The following is a 15,085-nucleotide window of genomic DNA, read 5'->3' as shown; positions in this document are numbered from 1 at the left end:
GATCCCTGAAAACCCATCTACCTGGGAGGCTCAACACTCATGTCACCAAAAAAGCCCAGATCCTAGGGCCAGCATGGGCAGGAGGTGAAGAAAGTTTGTCTCTCGGGAACATCAGTTGCTGCTCCTGGCCTGACTCTATCCTCAGGAGACAATGTCGCCCCAGAAAGTGTGGGCGTCAATGGCTCTTCCCAGGCCAAGACTGGGATACTGCTTAAGTTTCACAATGCACAGCAGTGCTCACTCTAGAGCTAAATGTTCTACAGCTAAAAGGGGTGGGTGCTCTGTTGGCCACGCCCCTCCCCAGCAGTGTTTAGTGCACTCTGAGTGGAGCTTCAAATGAGAGGTACTTCTTGAGGCTACTCCAGTGGAGAATGGCAGATTCATCAGAACAGGGCACAGGGTGAGTTCAGAGCACAGCTGGGAGGAATTTAGGGGTGTCAAGCCATGACTAAGACCAGATCCTGTGCTGACAGGCAGTTGAGCTGGAGAACTGGCATCAAAAGTGTGACTACCTGAATTCCTCTTAGACCAAAAGCCCTGGATCTGAGCTACTTTGCTGCATTCTCCTGAGCAGGGTCCCAGACGCAGCTCAGAATCAGGGTTGTGCATGGACTTTGGTGCTGGCAGCAGGTGTCTTAGCCACAAAGTGCCGAGCTTTCCCATCTGTGCCCACTCAAACTCCTCTGTCTCATTTTAGGTGTGTTTGTTATAGTTTTACACAGGGTATCTTGTAGCAGCACAAACCTGCTTTAACCAACACTGAAACGTAAAAGCAACCCTGAATTCAAGATCCTCCAACCCCTCTGTCCCAAGTCCTGGAATTAAGACCTCCAGCTGTCACCATTTTACTTCAGCATAGGATCCATCTGTGTTAGAGTGAGCTTTGGAAATACTGGAGTTCCTTAGAATTCAGGTTTCCTTAATTCTTAGCAGGAGTTTTGTGATGATGCTGATGAGAGAGTCATGAGTTAACACTGGGAGAGGTAACAGTCCTGGCAGCCCTGAGTGCGCAGTGAAAGTCAAGACAGAAGCCTGCTGATTAGCACCTGAGTGAAAGTGGGAGGATTCAGAGTTCAAGAACAGACTCAGTTACATACCTAAGACCATATTGCAACATTTTTGTTTCATTTTTGGCTTGTTTTCTTTGAGACAAGGTGTTAATATATAGCCCTGGCTGTCCTGGAACTCACAATGCCTCTACCTCCCAATGGATTGAATTAAAGGCATGTGCCAACATGCACTGCCACTAAATAATTTTTAATTAAACTTTCGGGCAAAATCCAGTAATCTCAGTGCTTAAGAGGCCAAGGCAGGGAGATATCTGGTTTCCTGACACGTCTGGTCTACAGAGAGCATATCAGAACTGCCAGGGCCAAACAGAGAAACCCTGTCTCAAAAAATAAACAACAAAATGTGTTTTTATTTTAAAGAAAAGAGGACGGGGGGGGGGGGTTGGGGATTTAGCTCAGTGGTAGAGCGCTTGCCTAGGAAGCACAAGGCCCTGGGTTCGGTCCCCAGCTCCGGGAAAAAAAAAAAAAAAAAAGAACCAAAAAAAAAAAAATAGGAACGAATTGTCAGAGAATTAGAGGCAGAGATCCAAAAGATATTGGGCAGTTCAGAGTCTAGCTTCTGAGATGAAACTGGACACCCTGGGGTTAGGGTGGGGATTCTCATCTTGGACTGGTAGACAGAGGGTGGCTTCAGGGATGGAAGGCTCAATCAGTCATTAGTCAGGATTCTCAATCAAGAGGATGTTGTAAGATCCAAAATGTGTGAGCAGTGTTCTGCATGAGACTAGAAGAACCCGCCTACCCATACAAAACAGCCAATGAAGAGTAATCACAAGCATACGTCTGGAGGTCCACAAGAGGTTAACGTCCACCTTAGTGTGGATTATTCAGAGCACAGGTGGAGAGGAGTAGAAGAGCTGATGGTGGCTGAGGCAGGAGAGGACTTCGGGTGTGAATTTGAGCCAATAAAATGGAGCTTGGAGGTCGGGCAGAGCAATGAGAGGTCTAACAGCATAGCTGTTGATATCCTTCAGATTAATTTGTCTTAAGAGCCTAATGCCATAGCCAAAGACAGGAATAGATCTGACTATTGAGTGGCTGGGCTCACATAGCCCAACAGGTTTGGCCTTGCCTCTGTGGGATTCCAAGTCTCTCCCTTTAGACACAGCCATGGTGAAGGTGTAGTAGTGAAGGTGCAGTTTGCCTTGCAATGCTTGGCTTATGGTGTTGAGTACTTCATGCTCCACAGAGCTAGGGAATGTCCTAGAAGCCAGGGAGGCTGAGCCATGAGGAAGACAGGTCTCTGGGAGAGAGAAATGATAACCAAAGTCACTAAGAACTTCCTGAATCACAGTGTCTGTTAACCATATATTTTATTTACTTATTTTATGTGCCTGAGTGTTTCACCTAATAAATGCTTGTGCACCATGTGGTATGTGTGGTGCCCGTGAAGTCCAGACTGATTCCCTAGAATTGCAATTACAGGTTAATAGGAGCCACCATGTGGACACTGGGAACTGAACCTTGGTCTTCTGCTCTTAGCCACTAAACCAACCATCTCTTCAGCACCACCCCCCCAATTGTATAGTCATTAAGATTTAACCATTTGGCCTTCAGTATTTGAATTAATACAGATGTGACAAGAGTTATAGTTAACATGGTGGTTCAGGTATAGACAGGCAGGCATCTCATTGTATACAAAATGTGAATCCTTCCTTCCTTCCTTTCTTTCTTTCACTTCTTTCTTTCTTTCTTTCTTTCCTTCCTTCTTTCTTTCTTTCTTTCTTTCTTTCTTTCTTTCTTTCTTTCTTTCTTTCTTTCTCTTTTTGTTTTACTCTTGGATACAGTGTTGTTTTTTGTGTAGCTGACCTGGAATTAGCTCTGTAGAAGAAGCTGGCCTAGAATTCAGAAATCTGTATGCCTCTGCCTCCCAAGTGTTAGGATCAAAGGCCTGTGCCACCACCACCACACATCCTTCTGTTTAAAGGAAAAATGTAGTCTTACAGGGCAGCATGAGTTTAGCCCCGGTATAGACATTTTCCTAGGCCTCAGGAGCTCTAGAGTTCATGAAGGATTTGCTGCCTTCCCCTTTAGCCTGGCTAACTATGAGAGCTCCACACGCATGGGTGTTTGCTTCATTGAGTCTGGAGGATGAGGTTCACAGGCTGAGGTAACTGTGTAGAGCAAAGGATGCCTGGTGAAGGTCAAGTGGGTAAAATGCTGAAATGCTAAGGGAAGAGGCCTATGGTTGGCGCCTCCTACACCTGAGACTTCCAACCCCGAAAAGCAGGGGGTAGAGAGTGAGGATGCACAGTGCACACAGGTCAGGACAAGGCCATGTTACTGAAGCCTCCATGTGTGGTGAGCAGGCTCTGGGGCACCATGAGGGACATCAGGAGCTTCTGCACTTTGTAGAATTACAGGGTTCCATGTTACCTCACATGCCCATGATTTGCCCCCTACTGCAGGGAGAAGCCAACACCAGAAGCCTCCAGCTCCCAGCCCTGCTTTTGCCATGTAGGTTGATCCAGAAGAGCTTGGAAGTCCCTGGACCTGGAGTCTCAGGTGGTTGTGAGCCACCTGACCCGGGTGCTGGAGACTGAACTCAAGTCTTCTGCAAGAGCAGCAAAGACCCGTACGCTGCCTGTCCCAGCCAGGGCTGTGAAATGGTGTTTATTTTCATCTGAACAAGCCCAACAACAGTTTAGGTCCCTAGAAGCCACATGAACCTGGATGCAGTAGAGTCTGTCATCCAGCCCTTCCCACAGGGAGACAGGAGCCTAAAGTGGACACACTCTAGGATTAGGGGGAAGGGCCAGCCTAGCATACACAGCCATGGACGAGAGGTAGAAGGTGAGGACCCGTGCTCAGGTTGTCCCTGACCTTTACACAGGCACATGAGCACCTGTACTCACAGAAACGCCATACAGACATAGGTGAGAAAAGAAATAAAAACAAACAATATTGAAAATACAATATACTCGGGCTGGAGGGATGGCTCAGTGGTTAAGACCACTGACTGCTCTTCCAGGGGATCTGAGTTCAATTGCCAGCAACCACACTGTGTCTTATAACCATTTCTACTCTCATATACTACCCTCTACTGTTGTGTCTGAAAACAGGGACAGTGTACTCACTCATATGGACAAAATAAATAGTTTTTGTTTTAATCCTTTTCTAAAAAAAGAAACTCTTCTGTGACACATGATCATTCTGTGATTCCAGATGTCGCTAAGTCAGTACAGTCCTATTGCTACATGGTCACCAGTTGTGTCAGCCTTGGTAATAGAATGGCACAGTTGAAAAGTTGCTGGTCACAGTGACCAGGCAGCCTAGAAAGCTCACCATGAGCAGAGAAGGCTGTGCTGTGTCCTAGTCCTCTACCCCACACTGCCACCTCATCCCTACGAACAGAGCAAAAAAGAACAGATGAGGAATCTCCCAGGTTTCTTTCCTCTTTGATTTCTTTATTAACCTAGCCCCTGTGCTACATGTAACCTTGTCACATCCTCTGTCCCATCCCTAAGCCCTCATACCTGTCAGATAAGACAGGGGTCTTGCTTTGGGGGGAAGCTCTGGTCCCTCTCTGTCCTAAGAGGCTCTGAGCCATCGCTGAAAGAGAGTCCTCTGAGGATTGAGGGAAGTCCATAGCCTGTACTCTGACTTCCAGGAAGGTTTGAGGAAGGTGGTCCTCTTCTTGTGGTGACTCTAGTAGGAGCAGCCCACACTTGGGACCAGCTCCCACTGTCAGGAAGAGGTGGGTGGCTCTGGTCTTTGCACAACTCTCCAGCTGAATGAACAGTGCATCTCTCCTCTCTCTCTTGGAGGAAATCTCCAGTCTCTGGTGCAGGTGATGTTCCCAAGGCAAAGGAAAGGGAAGTGCAGAGTGAGGACTCCCAGGATCCTTTAAAACATTGTCTGCATTGTCTTCATTAATTTTTCTGTTTAATTTTTATTCCATGTGTATTGATCTCATTGTAGGGGTGTGCATTCCAAAGCATGAGTGTTGAAGGCGGAGGAAAAGCCATGGGAGTCACTTTATCCTACTGTGTGGGGTCCCAGGCTCTGAACCGGGTTGTTGAGCTTGGCTACAAAGAGCTTTCATACTGAATTTCCTGCTGGCTCTGATTTCAGGGAGAGCGTCTCATAGAGCCTAGATTGGCCAGTAAACTACTGATCATCCTGCCTCAAGTATTGCCATCTAGTTCATGAAAGGGTTGAGTTATTGACACGAGGAACTGGGGATGGGCAGAGGTGCATGACTGAGGCTATCTCTGCTCAGTGGCATGCCTTTGGGGACTGATAGTTTTCATCACTGAGATGTCATTTGACTGCAGTGCTCCTCTGGAGAGAAGGAATCTCTTTTGCCAGGGCATCAGGCTCTCCAGACAGGCCTGGAAGGTGGAGGTCTAGAGGCCAGGCCTGCATTCCTCTTCAGAAGCTGCATTTACCACTCTGGACAGTGCTATAGCACAGGGTCACATATCCAGTTCTACCCTGAGACCTGCTGATAAAGAATGTCTATCCTGGGACAATGTCTATCATCGGTTCAAGGTGTGGCCCAACCAACTTATTATAAAGGATGATAGTGGTTGGTTGAAAAGGCAGTAACTTTCTATGAACCATATATTAAGTTTTTATGTATACTAAAATTAACAATGGAAAGAACAGTGGTAGGAGAGGAAGCTAGAGGACAACTGCTGAAAATGCTTGCTTTTGAAAATGCTAATGAAGAGTACAGGGGAGCATTATTACCTAGAAAGGAAACTGGGGATATTAATGCTTATATGAAGGCATGGAAGAGGATATCTTTTCTGAAAAATGGAAAGATGCATATTTGGCACGTATTGATCCAGATAGAGTTATTAAATTATACATTGAAATACTCTTGAATAACCTATAGGCACTTTAGCTCAAGATGAGTTCCCTTTACAATGGATATATAGGGCTGGAGAGATGGCTCAGTGGTTAAGAGTCCCGACTACTCTTCCAGAGGTCCTGAGTTCAATTCCCAGCAACCACATGGTGGCTCACAACAATCTGTAAAGAGATCTGATGTCCTCCTCTGGTGTATCTGAAGACAGCTACAGTGTACTTATATATAATAAATGAATAAATCTTTTAAAAAAAGAATGGATATATTTTAAATTTAACTTTAACAAAACATTAACAACATATGAGGAACAAATTTCTTAAATTATTCAGCAAGGCATACAAAGACCTGTTACACTGTGGGGATATGATTGTGCTGCTTTTGTTTTCTCATTAAGCAAAAATAAAGTGGAATATTTAATGCAGACATCTGAAGTTTTTCAAGTAGCCATGATTTCTCACAGTAGAAATACTGAATTTCATTTTCCCCATAGTAAATTCTGGGATTGCTTAAGAAAACAACAAAAATGTGATAAATACACTAATTTCTGTTGATCCATTACCATCTGCCGTTACTGTGTTTACAGATGGCTCTAAGACCAAAGATCTAAGACACATGGCTTATTGGACCAAAGATAAATTTTGGGGACAAGAATCTTCTTTTGGGTCAGTACAACAAAATGAAGTATTAGCAGTAATTAATGTATTGCCGGATTTTACTCATGATGTAAAAATATTATAGCCGAGTCAGCTTATGTTGTAGGAGTAATACAGAATATTGCAACTGCTGTTGTTTCTACATCTGAGCCGATATTAAATGTTATTCTCACATGTTAAAGGACTATTGTTATTCTGAAACTCTAGAATATTTATTACACATATTAGATCACGTTCAAGATTGCCAGCATCTTTAACACTTGGCAATCATATGGTAGATCAATTAGTGGCATTTGCTACCCCAGAAGAAAACAGTCATAATCATGCCAATACAGGATATTTGCATATTAAATATAAGGTTCCCTATTCTGAAGCCAACAAATTATTGCTAATTGTCGTATTTGTAAGCCTTCACTTATAAAATGTATTGCATCTGAAATTAATCCCAGAAGAATGCAACCTAATACATCGTGGCAGATGGATGGAACCCATATTTCTGAGTTTGGTCGCCTTTCATATATACATGTAAGCATAGATAATTTTTCAAAATTTGTATGGGCTACACCATTGCCAGGAGTACGCACTGCTCATGTTATACAGCATCTATTGGAAACTTCTGCTGTTATGGGACCGCCTTCTAAAATTAAAACTGATTATGGACCAACATATATTTCTTATCAATTTAAACAATTTTGTCGGCTCTTCCGGGAAAATGGCGACTCCTGCACGTGCTCCAGAGTTGCCGCCTTCCAAAAAGCCTGTGACCTCCATGGGCCCTGCTGGGGAACCATGCCTGAGGGCCCAGCCTCAGCCCATGCACAATGTGCTCCCTGCCCCGCGGCTTCGAGCCCCCAGTTCCTGAGGACATGGGGCAGCAGAGTTTGGCGGAGCTGTGGGAGAGATTGAGGCGCCAGGAGAGACTTTTGCGCAAAGAAAAATTCATTTGCAAATTGCCCGACAAAGGTAAAAAGATGTCAGACACCACTGCCAAACTGAGAGCTGCCATTTCAGAAAGTGAAGAGGTCAGAGGGAGAACTGAACTACTTCATCCTGTTAGTGTAGACTGTAAGCTAAGGCATAAAGCAAACACAAGAGTTGATACCGACATAGACAAGGCCCAGAATTCTGACCTGATGCTTGATACTTCATAATTAGTTCTGAATGTTCGTCAGTAGACATTGAATCATCTAAAACAACCTCAGAAACTCAGGGACCTACACAGCTCACTCACAAAGGCAATGAAGAGACTTTGGAGACTGGCTGCACAGTGAATACCAGCCTGTCTGTCCGCATCACAGCCCAGGCTCCCCCATCTGAAGTTAATGAACATCTCCCCCAGCATTCAAGTCAAGCAGAAGAGGTTTCCAGCAGCATCGACAGTCTGTTTATCACTAAATTGCAAAAGATCACAACTGCAGACCAGACTGAACCCTCAGAAGAAAACACCAGCACTGAGAACTTTCCAGAACTGCAGAGTGAGACTCCTAAGAAGCCTCATTACATGACAGTGCTAGAAATGCGAGCTAGAAACCCAGTGCCCCCTCCTCATAAGTTTAAGACCAATGTGTTACCCACACAACAGAGTGACTCACCAAGTCATTGTCAGAGGGCTCAGTCTCCTGCTTCCTCAGAAGAGCAGCGAGGCAGGGCTAGGCAGCATCTTGATGATGTCACAGCAGCTCGCCTTCTTCTGCTCCACCCCCTGCCTGCACAGCTGCTCTCCATAGAAGAGTCGCTGGCTCTGCAGAAAGAGCAGAAGCAGAATTATGAGGAGATGCGGGCAAAGCTCGCAGCACAGAAACTAGCTGAGAGACTGAATATTACAATGCAGAGCTACAATCCAGAAGGGGAGTCTTCAGGGAGATACCGAGAAGTGAGGGATGAAGATGATGCCCAGTCCTCAGACGAATGCTGAAAATGAGCGCTGGGAGATCCCCGGAGTTGACTGTTGAGCTTAAATTGTCTCATCGAACTTCCTAACAAGTACCAAGACAGTGTCAGACCTTGTTGAGGGACAGCAGTTTAAGTTACACAAAGGTAGCTACAAAATAAGAACCCAGTTTGTCTTTCAGAAGATGATCTTCACATGCTTGAACAGTTCAATATTTGAACATTGTGTTTGGCCGTATTGTGTTACAGTTTTGCAGTATATTGTGCATTGATCTGATATTTTAGTGTGAGTAGAACACACATTTTCTTTAAGATATCTGCTTTTTCCTTCTTCGTATTCTTATCAGATAGCACTGCTTACACCCCTTCTGGTGAAATATTTTGTTATTCCAGGCACCTAAAGTGAATTAGGAAGGCCTGGTCCCCTCACTCGAGAAATGAGGGGAGCAGTCTAAAGAATGGTACGCATGCTTGCATGGACACGTTCCTGAGACGCTGGATGTGAAATGCCGCATACAACACTTGGGAACCACCACCACTGTGTCTGCTGCTCTGTCCTCTCTTGGGGTGACTGCTGTCACCTGTGATGAGGTTAAGAGCACTTGGAAGAAGTGCTAGGTGGGGAGGGTCTTCTGAGCTGGTGTGGGGAGCTGCTTCTGGCTGCCCTAGGCTTGAACTCATTGCCATCTGGGATGATAGGTCCCTGTACAGGACACTCGTGCTTGGTAAGGAAACCGGTGTTTTTCTAAGAGTTACTGTTGAATTGTCAGTTAATTGCTTTTTTTCCTTGTTAAACCCACAGAGGTGTTTACAGGCTGCAGAAACCTCAGTCCTGTATGTGCACATTTGTGCTTTTTAAAATGATTATATGATCATTTTCAGGAAAGATAACAATGTTATCAAAAAGCCTTTGTCTATTATGTGGAACTTGTAAAGGAGAAATAAAATACCAATCAGAGCAAAAAAAAAAAAAAACCATTTTGTCAACGATATCATATTTTACATATTACTGGTATAGAATACCATCCACAAGGACAAGCTTTTGTTGAAAGAGTTCACCATACCCTGAAATGACAAATTATAAAATTAAAAAGGAGGAAAAGAGATGACCTTACACAGCCTGAATGGAGTTGGCATACCAGTCCCAGAGTAATATTGGCATAAGCATTATTTTTTATTACTCTTCTTAATTTACCACAAGGTGAAGTTATATGCAGAGCAGATAGACACTTTATTGGACTTCTCCCTGAAGGCATGGAACAGACAATATGGATAAAAATTGCCCGAGATGCTGAATGACAGGAAGGGACATTACTGTATGTAGGGGAGAGAATTTTGTCTCCTTACGGGATGGGGACAATTCTGGTTACCCGGGAGACGGATCCAAGCACAGAATGATAAGAACCGCTCCCTACCCTCAGAGGAATCCAGTTAAACCAGCTACATTCTCTCCTGATGGATGTTCTCCGGAGATGAAGGAGGTGTCCTCCATTACTGAGGCCCTGGCTTCTCTTAGTGTGGACAAACGACAACGGAGAAGGATTGATGCAGTGACAACCCCATTACCTAGGTGAGGCGATTAAGCACTGAAAGGAAAACTATGTTGTCTCCTGAGGAAAGTCCTTTACTGCTGAGCACGTATTGTTAGCAGTGTGTGCTTTACTCACGGTTTCTTCTGTTGCGGCCAATGCGAGTTATCAGGCTTATATTCCTTGTCCACCTTTATTTGAACCTGCTACTTGGCGGGGAAACAGATGTGGTTTTATACACCACCCCAAGCATTTTATCATCTCTTTGGAATAATTGGACCTTTTGAATAGACGTGATGGAGCTTTGTATAATTTCCCTTATGCTGGATTAAAGATGCCTTTGTGTTTAGGAAAGAGACCAGGCCTACAAATGGGTTATTAAAATTGGCGATTACCAGGAATAATTGTTACAGGCTCCCGGATTGACAGCTTGGTCTATAACCAAAATTGGAATAACATTACATTTGTTAGTGAGCCAGTATATCCTATTTGTGCTTGGTTTACTTATGTAGGCTTAAAATATCTCCCATGCAATTGGAAATACTGCCCTGGCACGTTTTGAAAAATTATTCAATGGGGGTTCAGTCTTAGCAGGACCCAGGGCTTCCCCTTCCACTGGTGCTCTTACTAGGATATTCATTGCTACCTATGGGGTCAGAGTCCAGGGTCAGTCCATGTATAGTCTTTAGGTAGTGGCTTAGTCCCTGGAAGCTCTGGTTGCTTGGCATTGTTGTACTTTTGGGGTCTCGAGCCCCTTCAAGCTCTTCCAGTTCTTTCTCTGATTCCTTCAATAGGGGACCTATTCTCAGTTCAGTGGTTTGCTGCTGGCATTCGCCTCTATATTTGCTGTATTCTGGCTGTGTCTCTATGGGGGGAGGGCGGCAATGGGGGGAGGGTTGGGAGGGGAACACCCATAAGGAAGGGGAGGGGGGAGGGGGATGTTTGCCCGGAAACCGGGAAATGGAATAACACTCGAAATGTATATAAGAAATACTCAAGTTAATAAAAAAAAAAAGAAAAAAAAAGAAAAATTATTCAAGATAAATGAATAAATTGGGGTCCTTATGGCCAATTATTAATACGTGTTCAGAATGGAATGTTACCACTTGTGATTTGTCAAATGTTACCAGGATGAACTGAGAGGAGAATGAACGCCTTAATGGTTGCTTGCTGATGGAATGTGGAGATGGAGGCATTGCTGATAACCGACTGGCCTCTGTGGAAGATCCTACTGTGTTTCAAGCTCATTTGTGGAAGACTGTCACTGCATTAAAAGAAGCTGTGCTTGCTAATGGAAGCTTTTCTGGGACGCTCAATCTGCCTCTCAGTATAATTTTACAACATTTAAGAAAGAAAAGGTTACTACTTGTATTCCTATGCCATATTTCTTTTTAATAGGTAGATTTAATTTTGCTAATGGATTTGCTTGTACTAACTGTCATTGTATTCATGCATTAATTCATCTATTCAGTTTAATATAAATCAATATTCTATTATGATATTCAGCAAAAAATATATGTATGGATGCCTGTTAATTTGAGACATCATTGGTCTCAAGATCCTCTTAATTATATGATTATTGAATTTTTTAATAATCTGCTGAGGAACAGTAAAAGAATTATTGGAGTTTGTAGCTACTATTTTAAGCCTTATTTCTGTTGCTACTTTGGCAGCCATTTCCAGCATAGCATTAAAAACATCTATTGAGACAAAGCGTTTTGTTGAAGACTGGCATAAAGATTCACATGAGTAATGGATAGAGCAAACTAAAACTGATACTAGACTTCAACATCAAGTAGATGTTTCAAAACAAACAGTAGAATGGTTGGGTCGAAAGATGTTATTTATTAAAAAATATGAGGATTTAAGATATGATTGAAATCCTACTACTTTTGTGTTAATAAATATATGGATAATGATACAGAACATGATTGGAAGTTAATTCAAGCCTATTTGGAAGGTAATGAAAGTGCTACAAAAGTAATTAATGCCTTGAAATACGATGCTCGAATGTCTTTTGGTAAACAGCTAGAAGATACTACCCCTATGGAAATAGCTAAATTATTGGCTGATCAATTGACAGGATTAGATCCCAAGGCTTGGCTTCAAAGGATTTTCCATAGCTTGGGAGGAGCTAGTTTTGCCATAATCTTATGTACATTATGTATTATGTTGCTTTATTTTTACATGATTAAACCCCTACAAAGACTTTTGCTATGTTATGGAAAGTGTTTCTTATAAAACAAAAGAAAAAAGAAGGAATTATTAAGACATAGAGATGCAGCTCCCAGGCAGGGTCAAGAAAGGCCTGGAGACAGATACAAGTAGGGGCTGGAATTCCACCCTGGAGAACAAAATCTTTTTCTCACTTGGCCTTAAGCTATGTTCTGCTGTGTCCTGTTTCTGTGGAAGTGGTTCTAACGCCCTCTCGGTAATGGTGAGTATATTTTGATTAAAATAAGAGAGGTGACTTGTTATATAAATATTTTGAGAAGAAGCCTTTGTTTATTCGTATTTCTTTGTTTAGTCTTCCCTCAGTTGTTCCTGGTATCCTGAGAATAATGATCTTATGATATCTTGACAAAATGAAAATTGTAGTTATTCATATTCCCAGCTATATAGGGATTAATAAAGCTTGCAACTGTGTGCAGTTGCTTCTGCCTTTGCTCTGCACCCCCTGTGTCCTGGGGGTATGCGACCATACCCAGGGCCCCCAATTCACTAGACATTGACAATGGGTCACCCCACAAAAAAAAAAAAACAGAAGCATCTACCTTACTTAAAAATGGGTATTTTATTGAATGCACACACTAACACTGATTGATCACATCCATGTAACTACTGAAGCTTTTTCTGCTCTCTGTAGTGGTGAGGACGTCAAAATCTTACTGAAAACCATGCACACCCGGTTTAGGTTGTATTAAAGTAACCCACCATTTCAGTGTTCCCTGCAAGGTGTCATGGGACAGTAGTAGCATGAGTCTGCATGCACATCGACACATTTCACTAGGGACTGCACACAAACACACACACACACACACACACACACACACACACACACGCACACTTTACTGACATATTGCACATTCTTTGCACACAAGGAAGAAAGTGAGCAGTAATGAAAACACACCAATAATGGAATTGATGGAGGAAGTTGTGGGGAAGCTGGGGCTTAGAGTTACTTAAAAGACCGGATGCAGATTCTCCTTCTATTGGAGGAGAAACTTCAAGTGCAATGTGGTTCTTTATTTTCTTTCTCTAAAGCACAGAGGGCTAGGGTGAAACACAGGGCTTTGAGCATGTTCGGCAAGTACAGTCACACTGAATTAAATCCTAGGGCTGGAACCTATTAATCTTCTACAGAATTACAGAGCAGCCTGGATGAAGACTCTCAGCTTCAAAGGTGGACATCTCAAGACAGGCACTGGACAATGGCTGACAGACTTGACTGAAGACTGGAAATGTTTTGCTATCTCACAGGAAAAGAAGGCCCCTCATACCACACTGTACTCTAAGGACAGTTTATTCAGGTTAGGATGACATGAACTATTGTCTCAGGTCACAGATGTCAGCACAAAGTATCCAAGGTGTTGTATGCCAATGGTAGCATCAACAGAACAAAGCACACAGTGTCATGAAGACATAAATTATGAGTTTGTGTAGCAAGACCCAGGCCTCTTCCAGGTTCTTAGATAGTAACTGAGAACCTCAAATACGGTAGTGATGTGATAGTGTGCGGTGAATCTAGTTACAACTAGTTTCTATTGTGACACAGATGACTCTTTTTGTGTCATGGTCAGCTTATAATGAATGACTAGACCTAAGCATGAGAATAACCAAATACTACATTGCTTCTCTAGCTGCTGAGCTTTGAAAAGTCCTGGGGTGACAGCAAGCTTTTGTGGACATTCTGGATTGGTCCTTGTGTACTTTAACTCTCTGAGTCACCTCCACTCTCAGTAAGTTAGTTCAATTCCATAAATTGGAAATCAGTCACCTGGAAAAAATACATTCTCAATATGATCCTAGATTGGACATGGAAAACGGGTAGCTTGAACTGTCCCACCTCGGTTGGGCTTGCACAGGCCTGCTCTCCTAAAGAAACCTGTGTTCACAGCTGCAGGCTACATTCACTATGGATGCTTTGAGGTTCCTCCCTAAACTGCTGAGATTAAAATAATTTTCTTGCTAACAATAAAAAAACTCATTATGCCAATCTGGACTAAAGGAATCTAGTTTCTATTCTGTATTTTATCAGATGTGCATAATACATATGGTCATCATAGATAACAGGTGAAAGATCTGCTCTAATATGGACACTAAGTGATGCTGGAGGATGATCCTTACCTCAATGAGCAGTGGGGACACCAGAGCCCTGTAGGGATGCCTGACAACCTAACACGTTGAGCACGCATGGCTCAGTAAGTTCCCTGTGAACACACATCTCCTGAGATCTCTCTATTTGATTGGAGGTGATCCTGTCCACCTAATACAGCACCTCATGTGGAATAACAAAAGCCACCTGCAGGAGCTGTGGTGATGACTCACAGGGTAGAGCATCTGCTGCTCTCTCAGAAGAACCACATGGACCCTAACAATTGGGTAGAGCATGTCAGTGATTACTTCATAAAGTGTGTGTCCGAGAATCAGCCTCATTATCCACACAAAAGACACTGTCACACTGGGTACCCCTTGGTGACTTTGAATTCACTTATTAGCCCAGGCTCCCTGGAACATGCAGAGATCCATCTCCACCTGTCAGTTCTAAGTCCACAGGAGGGACAGAACCCTTGAGTAAGAATGATGGTTTTAAGAGTCAAGAGATAGAATTCAATATTTATTCATAAGGAATACATTTTATAACAAAACAGGATGAAAATGAATAAAAATATTTAAAAATATTCGAAAGTGAAAAATAGTAACAAGAACATATAAATATGAAACAACAAAAAAAATTTCAATTAAAATCATAACAAAAATATTTCTAAACATCATATTCTTCACGAACATTTAGAAGCACAGATGTATTGCTGTTTCTCTTCTAGCACACATAATGAAAGGCGGTCCCCCCAGTTGTCTCTTAAGTGGTGATTTCTGAAGAAGAAAGTGAGTAAGACCTCAATCAGT

General features: G+C 43.0%; 2 protein-coding genes across 4 annotated transcripts in view; one reads left to right on the top strand and one right to left on the bottom strand.

The window, feature by feature from the left end:
- The window catches only part of LOC134483163 (disks large homolog 5-like), a 259,049-nt gene that overhangs the window by 199,375 nt on the left and 44,589 nt on the right, over positions 1 to 15,085 (bottom strand). Inside the window, exon 6 of one of the 3 annotated variants that reach the window (XM_063278419.1) lies at positions 11,923 to 15,052. The exons of the other annotated variants lie outside the window; for them this stretch is intronic. The gene's annotated coding sequence lies outside the window, so the exon portion shown is untranslated. Of the gene's footprint in view, positions 1 to 11,922; positions 15,053 to 15,085 lie in introns of those variants that run through there. 3 annotated transcript variants of the gene reach the window in all.
- Positions 7,361 to 8,695, top strand: LOC134483161 (DNA-directed RNA polymerase II subunit GRINL1A-like). Its single transcript, XM_063278418.1, is given in 2 exon segments — positions 7,361 to 7,685; positions 7,688 to 8,695. Coding segments are annotated over 2 exon segments (1,092 nt in total). The 3' UTR covers positions 8,455 to 8,695.

Source organism: Rattus norvegicus, chromosome 19 (genome assembly GCF_036323735.1).
Source record: "Rattus norvegicus strain BN/NHsdMcwi chromosome 19, GRCr8, whole genome shotgun sequence".
NCBI lineage: Eukaryota > Metazoa > Chordata > Mammalia > Rodentia > Muridae > Rattus > Rattus norvegicus.
The sequence above is the reverse complement of the archived record's forward strand: the minus strand, read 5'-3'. Positions and strand labels throughout refer to the sequence as shown.